Source organism: Lepisosteus oculatus, chromosome 20 (genome assembly GCF_040954835.1).
Source record: "Lepisosteus oculatus isolate fLepOcu1 chromosome 20, fLepOcu1.hap2, whole genome shotgun sequence".
In the NCBI taxonomy this organism is placed as follows: domain Eukaryota; kingdom Metazoa; phylum Chordata; class Actinopteri; order Semionotiformes; family Lepisosteidae; genus Lepisosteus; species Lepisosteus oculatus.
The window spans coordinates 12,066,869-12,078,611 of record NC_090715.1 but is presented as its reverse complement, the minus strand read 5'-3'; the positions used below and the strand labels follow the sequence as shown (position 1 = coordinate 12,078,611).

Here is an 11,743-nt window from a genome sequence, read left to right as displayed (position 1 = left end):
GCTAAGAGTTTTGGCGCGGTGGGGGGAGTCAGGAAGAGGACCGAGGATCCTATTCGCCGCAAGACGTACACAGACGATAGTTTCTGAAAACGGATCTCCAAAATCGTGGAGGGATTTTGGAGTGACGCCAGTATCCAACGCGTCTCGTATTGCGAAATCTTAGTTCTAAAAATAATTGACGAATCATTTATGTGAACCCGAGATCAGGACGCCTTAAACGACCTCATAGTTCTTTCCAAGAATCCATCAAAAACCCTTTGAGGATATATAGTTTATAAACATAATCACTGTTTTTTGTTATTTGAACATACTGCTTTGCCAGGCCTGGGACTGGGAGAGACCTGGTTCAAGGACAATCCTTCAAGGATAACAGGTTCACCCCATGTTTTACTAGGTGCAAAAAAGTGCAAATAGTAATTCAAATGAAAAGCACTGTAACTCTGTAAGGAAATACATATGCTTCACAGTCTTTACCTTTTAATGTTTCCACACAGTAAATATCCAGATTTCACATCTCTTTCTTGTGGGCAGTTTAAAATCATTTTATATGCTTTTTCCAGTCTGTGATTACGCTGTCCAGCAAGTACAAATGTAAAACACAACTGCTGTTACAACTAAAATTGACTTAAGAAAGTGTGTACAAATGTACCTACAGCCTACATTATATGAGAGCAAGCAACCCTGGTACATCCTATCCAGACAATTGCAGGACTTTTAAAATTTCCAATGAATTGTCTACAAATGGATTCCAAATTGTTTAATTATCCCAGGTACTGAAGATCACCTTGATAATTATGGCTTAACCGGAGCACAGGTGGCAAAGGCGACCAGCCTTGGCTATCTGAACAAACCATACCCATGCTTTACCCAGGAGGCAACATCTGTATCCAATTAATATCTCACACGCAAACCCCCTGGTAAACAGCCTGATCCCAGTTCCTCGCATTTTTCAAGTTCTGGAAATAGCCCACCCCCAATTAAACTAGGAATATCGGTCAAGAACACCCCCTGTTCCATGGTAGCCCCTCCTCCTCCCTAGCTTGGGCCTCAGACCACTTCCTCAGTGGACACTTAGTGTGAGTGTCAGGGGTGTGGGAGTATAATCATACTTCTATGGCCCAGCTGTCATTAACACAGTCGCAAATTATCTCCGACTGATCACTTGCTGACCCACTGGCTGCTGTGCTGTATTGTAGTTTTGCTGTGCAGCATCAGCACTGCATCAGGGCTGGGCTGTATCTGTGCTTTATGTTGTCAGTGCTGTTTTTTACCAGTACTGTGCTGTATTGAAGTGATACTGTGCAGTAGCAGTGCTGAATTTTATCAGTGCTGTTTTGTATCAGTGCTGTGTTGGTGCTGGACTTTATTGGTGAGGTGCTGAATCGGTTTTGTGCTTTATCTGTGCTGTGTTTCATTAATGCAGTGATGTATTGGTGTTGTGCTTCACTGCTGTCTTGTATTAGTACTGTTATGTAATGGGGCTATAGAGTACTTCACCAGTATCGTATTGTTTTTCTGTGCTTTTAAGAAATACCACAGCACAGACAAAAAATCAATGGGGAAACAAGAGAGTAGTGTAGGACAAACAACATTATGTAAGGAAGTAACATTGAATTAAAAATACTTACAGCACCACAAAGACCTATTGTATTAACATTAAGAAGATACTTACATCAATATGCAAAAACACTCATGGCTTTCTGCATTAGTTCATTAACTTTGATGTTTTTGAAACTTCAGTAGTCTTTTATATTGTGCATTTCCTTTCTGTTTATTTCTGTACCATTGCAGACCTTGTCAGAAGGGAAACTAGCAACATTGTCACCACTTGAAAGGGTATAAAAGTACCCCATTACCACTTATAAGCAATTGCAATACGTACACCAATCCCTGCAAAACAGAGCCTCACAGTGGACAAACCTGCAACTACAGCTATTAGTTCTTTTATAGACAGATATCATAGGTACTGTGGCTGTAGAGTATGCATGTAATCTGGAGACTGCACAAAACTACATCCAGTGGTATTGTAGCTTTAGATCTAATTTGAACCATAATTCTCTATTTACATTTGTTTGTGTTGTGACAGGCAACAGTGAGGGTCTGATCTGTGTAGCACAAAGTGGATCTATGAATGGCAGACATGTATATAAGAGCTACAAGTTCTAACAGATTTCTGCATACATTCTAGAATAAGGAGGTACTTTGTATTTTTCAAGCTAATGCTTGGCACCTTTCTGCACCACAGCAAGGAAGATCACACGGGACAATACAAAGCCATTGAAGGCCTTTCGTGACAAGATGTGGACAGCTCATGTGGCAGAAACAAACAAGGTTATGTTTCTGTAAAGTGCTGAAACTCAATGAATCATATAGCAATAATGTTTAACAGAAACAGGAGGGGAGGAAGAATTTTGGTCATTTAAATGTGTGATTGTTCTTGTGCAGTTCTGCCATAAAAGCTAGGCCGTGGTCTGTTCCTACTTTACTCATTCAATCATTTTACTGCTGGGCACGTGCAGCTTGTGCAAGGATAAAATGTCCTGCAAGACCGTGCTAAACAGCGGAAATAAATCTACCTAAAAGATGTTTCTCCAGCGTGGTTCCCGGCACCTTAATTGGAAATCTTCAACGTGATTCTAGCCTCTGTCCAGCAATCACAGTGAAGACCCTCTCAGTGTAAAGACATCCATACTTGTACAGGCGCCATTCTTCAGATTGCTGGAATGGCTGTGGCTGTTTATTTATAAATTAGAGAGATTGGGTAGCCTGTACTGAAGGCACTGAAACAGTGAGGTGTAGTGCAGAGCACTTTAACAACAACAGTTCGTCAACAGGGGCGGTCAGGCGCCTTGTGTGTGCTGTTCCGAATTGCTCCGTATTTGTCATAAAAAGGGATGTTAGAGTTACACCACATATTAAACACAGCCTTAAAAGGGGCCTTACAAGGGAATCACTCCATCCTTTCATTTTTTAAGGCAAGTCCACTGCAAGGCACACGCACACTCTCACCAGCTCCAAGTTACCAAGATGCAAATTAATTTACTGGACTGTGGGAGGAGTCTAGGTCAGCCAGAGGAAATCTATGCGAACATAGAGAGAAAATACGAACAGATAGCACCCCCCAGCACCAGAATGTCCTATTTATTGGGGTGCAGAAGAAAGGGTCCTCCCCTTGATCTGAAAGAAAAGGTGCCTGTGTGGTTCCGTGACAAGAGAGGACATGTCCAGCCTCCTGTTGCTGGAGGGTTTATTGTGCCTTGGAGGAAAAAATGAAATAATCTTGACTATTACTGGCCTGGTAGTCACAGAATGTACTGGTCTGAAAGCTTCATCTATTTCCCAGAATGCAATTCAAAGTGCAGAACTCTCTGCGGCCACTTTCCGATATCTTGTATTCTTTCTGAAGTTTTAAGTTTCTTACATGCATCTTAAATGCAATGGAATATCTAAAAAAACGTACACTGGTCGCTGAGTTCAGTTTTTATCGGCTACTTACATAAAACCATAAAAATACAACCATACTATTTGAGTTCAAAGTAAAATAATTGCACTTCTACAAACCTAATATAAGCCGAATCGCTGCCTGGCCAGGGGGCTATGCTACTGACTTCTGGTTGCTGATTATTGTTGTGTTTTTGTTGGAAAATGTATAAGACGAAGGATATTTGGACAATTTGAGATAATTTATAGTATTTCCGGTATATAATAATAACAACAATAACAACTACTTGTATTATTTGCGACATGCGTGCCTCGTCAGCAGTCTGAATTTGTAAACGCCTTCAGTGCTGCACTTTAGGTCGTCTCAGCCATCCGTCGGCCGGCGCGCTCGGAGCTCCACTGCTGCTGTCTGAGGGGGCGGGGATAGCGGCCCATTCAAAGCGCCGCGCCAAAGCAGATCGTCTTGGGGTTTGGGTTTGTTGATAAGTTTGACTTTCCTCACAAGCTGCAAAATAACTGCTTCGGAATGGCGACCCAATCTTATACGCCAGTGCCGCCCGGCGTGGGGATGGAAGATAATTTTCTTTCGCTCGACGACATTCTCCTTTCTCAAGAGAAGCTGCCGTGCCGGACTGAAACCGCCTTCCCCCGGCTGGGCTTCCTGGAGAAGTCCGGCGACACCGGGGACATCCAGGAGGTAAGCGAGAGAACCGCGTTGATCCCACAAAAACCGTTTAAAACAGTATTTAAACCCAAATCTGACCGGTATTGTAGCCATGTGCATTGTTTTAGCGCTCTGTGTTGACATTTCTATGAGGGGGAAGGACAGTGATCGGCCGTGTTTATTGCACATGATTGCCCGAGCTGTTCATGCTGTAAATGCAGTACAGTAAATAGCTGCAAGACATGTTGAATATGTTGATCAGGCGCTGGCACTGAGATACATATGAAATTGTACTAATGACATGATTTAATCCCGCACCTGTAATTTCTTTTTATGTACTCGTACAGTTGACCCTCGATTTAGAGACTCCGAACTTGCAGAATTTAAGCAGGGGGTCGGCCGCGTACATAGACCTCAGTGCCAGTCAGTTACAGGACGATCCTGGCGCTCTGTGTCGGATTGAGTCTTTGAGATGTTAGTAGTCAATATTTTTGACAAGCACGTTTATGTTTTATTATCCTCACCTTAAGGAAGAGTTGAAACATTGTACCAAAATTAAGCGAAATCGAATGAAAAGGTGATAGGAACTATAAACTAGGGAAGATTGTGAAATGAATATTTATTAGTGAGAGTTTTAAAACTTACGACAAGGTGATTTCATATTGATATTCTACTGATTGTTGCTGGGTACTGAAATTGGTTCAGACAGAGATCTTGGGAAGTTTAATTTAATCTTTTTCAAGGCCTTCTTACATACTTGTCCGACCTGTACATTTCCACGCCACAGTCTTGAGGAGAAATGTGGTTTGTGGGGGTTTTCCGAGCTCCTGGCTGTAGAGAGTGTGCAGCGCTAGATCTGTCCGGTGTCTGTCCGGTCCAGGGGACGAAGATGGAGATGCCCCTGTGGCTGGCCAAGGGCCTGTACGACTCCAAGCGCCGGGTGGTGGCGGTGGACCTGCCCAAGGTGTACCGTGAGGGCTGGAGGACCGTGTTCGGCGCAGACCCCAACGTGGTGGACCTGCACAAGATGGGGCCCTACTACTATGGCCTGGGCTCCCAGCTGCTGCACTTCGACAGCCCGGAGAACCCCGACATTGCTCAGACAGTGTTGCAGGTAAGGGGCAGGGATCATGCACACACCCATAACCTTGTGCATCAGTCATGAGAATGTTGCCATGGTGTCTGAAATGCAGTTTTCAACAGTAACTAATGCAGGGAGTATATTTGCATTATTGCATGAGCTATGCACTTCAGTTATTGTTGAAGGTGTGACACTATACTGCCCCAGTTTTAATATCCTTGTTTTTAATGATAAAATTGCATTCTGCAGTATTGCATGTGTTCGTTTGGGTTGTCTGTGGATGTGCATGTTTCCTCCCGTAGTCCAGAGACATGCTGTCTGGGTTAAATGACATCTCTAAAATAGACTGTATGCAGTACTTGTATGTGGCGTGTGATGGACTGGTATCCTGTTCAGGGTGTACTCCTGCCTTGTGCCCTATACGTGCCAGGTTAGGCGTGATCTGCAAGTTTAAAGCAGTTACTGAAAATGAATGGAACTCACGATGATGAATAATTCAGAACAACTCTCAGTGTAAAATGTCCTCTGACTGCTGCCTATTCTGAGTTATTCCCTGTGACCAATTTACATCCGTCGCATGATTGCAGAATAAACAAAATTTGAAATGCTTCCCAGGAAAAGGATATCTAGTCATTTTAAAACAGCTTTGTGGGGAATCTGCAGCCTCGGGATGCCCTACAGGGCAAGACTGCCCTTCAAGGACCTGAAAAGAGGTCCTGTTGGTGTGCCTTTAGAACAGAAGGTGGGAAGCACCTCTGTACACAAAGAGTGGCGGGTGTCTGAAGGAGCCTGGTTACTGGGGGCCACTCCCTGGGGGAGGTTCAATACTTTTGTCAATGATAAAAAAAAATATTTTTATCAGATTTTATTCTAAATGAGGTAAATATCCTAGTGGTCCCGTAGTATTTCAAAGCAGACCAACGACTAAATATCCCCTGAGAAGGTATAAGGGACAGAAAATATTTTAATTCAAATACTTTTCATAAAAATAAATTGAAATGGAGTTGATATAAATCACCCAGCCCTGCCTGGGAGTCTTCAAGATGCAGCCAGGAGAGACCCTTGGACTCGTGATCTCCAGCAGCCAGTCGAACAGGGTGGGCTCTAATGCCTCCTTCGTTTTTAACCTTATTTCTTCGATCCAGCGAAGGCTTGATGATTGAAGTAACCTTCAGCAGCAGGGTTAAAGAAAGACGTTTATATAAGCATCACCTTAACTGCCAGGATGAGAGCTGAATGGGTCGAAGGGAAGAAACTGCATTTGCCTGTACTCTGACCGTGGTCCCCAGGGCCTGCCTGTGGGAGACCAACAGTCTAATAACTGTCAGTTTTGTAATGAATAAAGCTTTACAATTCATTCTTATTGGCTTTGGCTGAGGTTTCCAGCACTTACATAGCAAGTGTCTGTCTGTTTTGGGTAAGAATCTCAATGCTAGGTATGTGTAATAGTTCACTGATATTCTGTGAACAGATTTTACCCCACTCTGTGTCATTTTCTAGAAATTGTACTTCTGTGATGTTAAATGCACTGCATTTGATCACCTGTATATTTCCACTGATTTATATACAGTATATTAGAAGTGCAAGGTATGCCTTCACAATTTTACAGGCTATTTTACTTCACAAGAGCCACCACAAGATGGCGCCACTTCAGTACACTTACAATGACATTGAACAGTGTTGCTGGGCAGATTTGAGCTCCAAATCTGTTTCTGGGAGCTTTTGTCATAGTTTTTCCTCAAAATTGATTTTCCAGCCCACTGTCTTAATCTAATGACAGAGACCAGCTTAGGGAAGAGGATTTTTATATATTAGAATGGTGACTATGAAATGGTTTGCTTTTCTTACCGTTGCCAATTTAAGTTTTAAGCTTTGTATTTTAATGCTTGAGCTGAGGTGGCTCTGTGGTTAAGGATCTGTGCTTGTGGCTGGAAGGTTGCCAGTTCATATCCAGCGGACGGTAGAGGAATCCTACTCCGTTGGGCCCCTGAGCAAGGCCCTTAACCCCAGCTGCTCCAGGGGTGCCATATAAATTGCTGACCCTGCGCTCTGACCCCCAGCTTCTCTCCCTGTCTGTGTGCCTCATGGAGAGCAAGCTGGGGTATGCAAAAAAGACAAATTGCTAATACAAGAAATTGTATATGGCCAATAAAGTGATCATATTTTATCTTTTTCATTTTTTAAGTGAGTGCCCCCTACTGTTATGTCTTGGAGTAGCAGCCTTGTTTTGTTTATGATCTCACATTCCTGTGCTGACCAGGTTTAGCCTGGTATAGCTGTTGAGATCTGCTTTATTTTATTCAACATGCCTTGGAGAAAAGGATAATACAGGAGAACAAATAAAATTGGTTATTTGGAAACTGATTCTAAAAGTAATTATACCATTCTCTCTTCTGGGTGTAATTAAATATTAAATAAATATAAAATGTGAGTTGTTTACTCATTATATAGGCCAAGTGTCTTCCATGCTTGTGATATAGTGCAGTTGTGATGCTGAGAGTTTTAAAATATAAATAATACATTTTATGTATATATAGCAAAAACTGCATACATGTAAAAACAGCTTACTTTCTTTAATTTACAAGTTGAATGTAGCTATTCAATTGAAAGGCAACCAGATTTTTCTAAATGTAAAAAACTTGGTTCCATGTGTATGAGCTGTGTGTTACAATCTTGCAGAGTATATTTTGGGCAGAAAAATTCAAATTTGACATAATGATCAATAAACACTTTGTATAAGCAACAATGTGCACAGATACTGCAACGAACACTAATTGCAACAATGGTATCTGTTTTCACTTGAGACATTTTTTTTGCAATCCCAAATCTCTCTGACTTAATTTTTTAATTTATTTTGGACTTCTTAAAATTTGCATTAATAGCTGTTTAAAAATGGCTCTAATGTCCGGTGCGATCTCCAGCAGTAGCTTTCTCCCATTATGTGGCACGCCGTGTCTTCAGCCTAATCCAGACAAGGACAGTAATGGGCTAGTTTTCCCGGACATGCGGAGTTCTGTTTCTCCTCTCCTGCCTCCAGCCCACACTGTGTCTGTTTCACCGACAGACGTTCGTCAGGCGCTTCCGGCGGATCATGGACTCCTCCCAGAACGCCTACAACGAGGACACGTCCGCGCTGGTGGAGAAGCTGGACTGCATGGAGAGGAGCTTGTTCCGCTCCGGTCAGGCCGGCCTCCACGACTTCCAGCGGTGGGAGAAGGGTCAGTCCTCCCAGATGACCGCTTCCAGCCTGGTGCAGAACTACCGCAAGCGCAAGTTCGCCGAGCTGGAGGCCTGAGGTCCGGGCAGGGCCCAGTGTGGGGCCCTCACGCCAGCCCCGCGGCCCTCATCTGCACCAAGAGGAACTATGAACACGTGAAGCAACGCCGCAACCCCTGGGAAAATCGGGGCTGGTGGTGGCAGTCCACAATTTCGATTTGGACTTGGTACCATGATACTCAGCGGTGCCAAAGGAGGTTCACTGATCTCAGATCACCTGTCTTAATAATGACTTGTTTCAATCTGCCATTACAGATTCCTACCAGTGGTGGAAGGGACTGAGCCTTTGATTAGTCATTTATAAGGTAAAATTCAAACCTTTCTGATTTGTTAGGGTAGCAATTCCAAGTTGGTTGAAGAAGAGCCATGTCTGTAAGGCCTGGGACATGCTGTAACACCTTGCAGGAAGCTGTGATTCGCACAGAAGACACTTTAAGACGGCGAGCTTACACTATGACAGTTTGAACTAGGTCAGATTTAATTTGCAGAACAGCAGCTGGGGACCCTCTGTTATGTTTAATTAAGTGGGAAGCTCAAATCTTTTGACCGTGAGGACTGATGGGCAGCCCTGAGGAATGACCAGACTCTTGTGAGGTTATAAATGTGCATTATGAACATATCTTTCCATCTGTATTGTTCGGCAGATAATTATGGAGAAGAGAAGCCCTCACTGATAATTCTTTCAGGTTTGGTTTGTGAAATAGTAATCTAAACCCTCAGCTATTAATTACATATTGCTGTGAAATAATTTTCCTATGTAGAGATAAAAGTGATATGTGTCCGTGACTTGAGTCCGTTTTAAACATCTCAGATTAAATTAGTCTCAATATTAAGATGTTCTGGCGCTCGCACAATGTGTAGACAAGCGAAGGGGCATTGTTCTTTTCCTGCTAGGGCTGAAAGAGCAAATATTAACTCTCAAACTGCAAACCCCTCTATCTGCATTTTGTCAAGTTGGCCTTTTAAAAGGGGCGTCATTACTTAATGTCTTTTTCTGTATAGTAAAAATTAAAGGACTGCAGATGCTTTGCATGTACAGTAGTAAGAACAACATAAAGACCTGAAGGTCTGCTGAAAAATATGAAGTGGAAGCAATTAAAATTCAAGGAGGCATTCAAAATCTCAGTCTCATGATCTCAAACGAGGTAACAAGTCAAAACCCTTTTGGAGTGAGCTATGTAAACATTTTTTGGATGCCATATTTTCAGTCCACCATAGACAGGATGACAAAGGAAATGTTGAAGAAACAAAATATTAGACTTGCTCCTGGCTTACTTGTGTTCAGATGGTGACAGTCAAAACACAGCAAGCGTGAATGTAATCATTGTTCTACTCAAGGATGGTGATGGCGTCTGTCTCGGGCTCCTCAAACCAACCAGGCAGTGCTTGGGAGTGCGAATAATTTGGCCATGGAGTGCAGATGTTGTTTATGTACTGTAACTAATCCCCCTTCTCCTCATTACTGTTTTGGTGTATCAAGATGTTCCGGTTCAAAGACTTTTTATGACTAGTGGACATTGCTGCCTCACAGCTCTGGGGTGCCGTCTGCAAGGTTTTCCTCAAGACCTGTGATCAATAGGTCTGGGTGCTCTGGTTTTCTCCCACAGTCCAAAGACATTCTGGTAGGTGAAATGGCTTCTGGGAATATTGGCCCTGGTGTTAGTGTGTGTGTGCGCGTGCCCTGCGATGGACAGGCGTTCATCTAATCCTAGTTCCTATTGCTTGCTGGTCAAGGCACTGGCTCCCACATGACCCTATATTGGATAAAGCTGTTGGAAGATGGGTGGTTTGCAAATCTCGTGTTATGAACATCAACTGTAACACTGGTGAAAATGAGTATAGGAAACTCTATAGTTCTTAAACTACAAGTAGGTCATGCATGTTAGTTACAGGAATACAGAAAAAAAGATCCATTTAAAGGACACAAAAGTGGAAAATATGTACTTCAAAGAACGGAAGACCTTGATGACAAAGTAACACTTTTATTGATGCAATAAGTACTCTTTGTAGAGGGGCATTTTTTTCCCTCTTGTGTTTTGTTGATGATGATCTCTAAAAATCAGTCGGGTTGCTATTTACTTCTGTTTTCTCATGTTTTTTTCTGCCTTTTGTTTCCTTGTATATTCTCGATCAGTACTAAAGAATGTGCCCTGGAAAGATCTGTTTCTTGTGGTTGATTTTGACGTACATCACAACAAGCTGCAGCCATTCTCCTACAACTCTGTCGAATCCTGCGCAGCAAACTGGGTCATATCCCCATGTATCGAGGCAGAATGAAAGCCTGTTTGTATAACTGGCTCTTCGTTTTATTTATAATTTGGGTTCAGATCATACTGTGGCTGCCGGAGAAGACCGCAAGTGCAGTGGATTTCTTTCAATTTGCACGTGGGAGACTGTCAAATTCAGACAGGCACTCAGCTGAATTTCCTCCGAGTGGCTGGTAATGGGGATTTAGATAAACTCTTCTACAGTGGTTCAGCGTCATTGATTAAAACCCTGCTGGCAGATGCAGTTACTACCAGCGCAGACTGTCAACCAGACATCGAGCGTTCAGCAGGGCTGGGAGCCCTGCTTCACTCTTCATGCTCACAGGCCCATGATCAGTAGCTGCTGAACACGCAAGCTCAACTTACAGATAAGCAGATTAGGATCCACTTGAGGCCAAACCAAATACAGGTACTAGCAGTCAGAAAAGGTCCAGGTGGGAGTGCCTGTAATAAAGTCCCTTGCTCTATAGAAGCCTTCTGGTGTAGCTTAAGAGCAATATATATTTTTTTAATCCATATAGCTGACATCCTTAGCTAGGTGACTTCACAACGGGTATCTAATATTCATGCACATAAAAAAAAAGGTAAGTTAATAAAGTGAAGCAAAAGGCTGGCACCACCTGGAAGAGTGATGCAAGTGCTAGTTCAAAATTTGAACAGCAGACGGAGAGGATGCCAGTCATTAATGAAGACAGTCTTCTGGCACATGCTCCACGTTTACAGCAATGAAAGTAAAAAGCACATCATTGTCGGCTTGCTAAGAATATACTGAAAGTCGATTTTTGCACAGTTAGACCACAAGTGCGGTGTGAACAGGTGAAACTCTTGCAGGTGCTGAAACACGGTTGCTGTCGTTCTTCTGGTGCACCGTTTGTGTTTGGGACAGCTCTGAAGTTAACTTCCATTTTGTTTTTGGCAGCACGCTGCCAGTTGTTTATGGAAAGAGCCTAGCCTGGGCGATCCCTCATCAAGAAGGGAAGAAAAGTCCCACAATTTCGATACTATAATATAGTT

The 11,743-nt window shown here is 42.9% G+C and overlaps 1 protein-coding gene across 1 annotated transcript; it reads left to right on the top strand.

The window, feature by feature from the left end:
• Positions 1–3,833: 3,833 nt before the first annotated feature.
• On the top strand, positions 3,834–10,619 carry gins3 (GINS complex subunit 3). The gene is made up of 3 exons (XM_006641180.3): positions 3,834–4,138; positions 4,986–5,219; positions 8,251–10,619. Exons 1-3 carry the CDS (start codon positions 3,968–3,970, stop codon positions 8,479–8,481), a joined length of 636 nt encoding a protein of 211 aa, XP_006641243.1. The 5' UTR covers positions 3,834–3,967; the 3' UTR covers positions 8,482–10,619.
• The last annotated feature ends 1,124 nt before the right edge of the window (positions 10,620–11,743 follow it).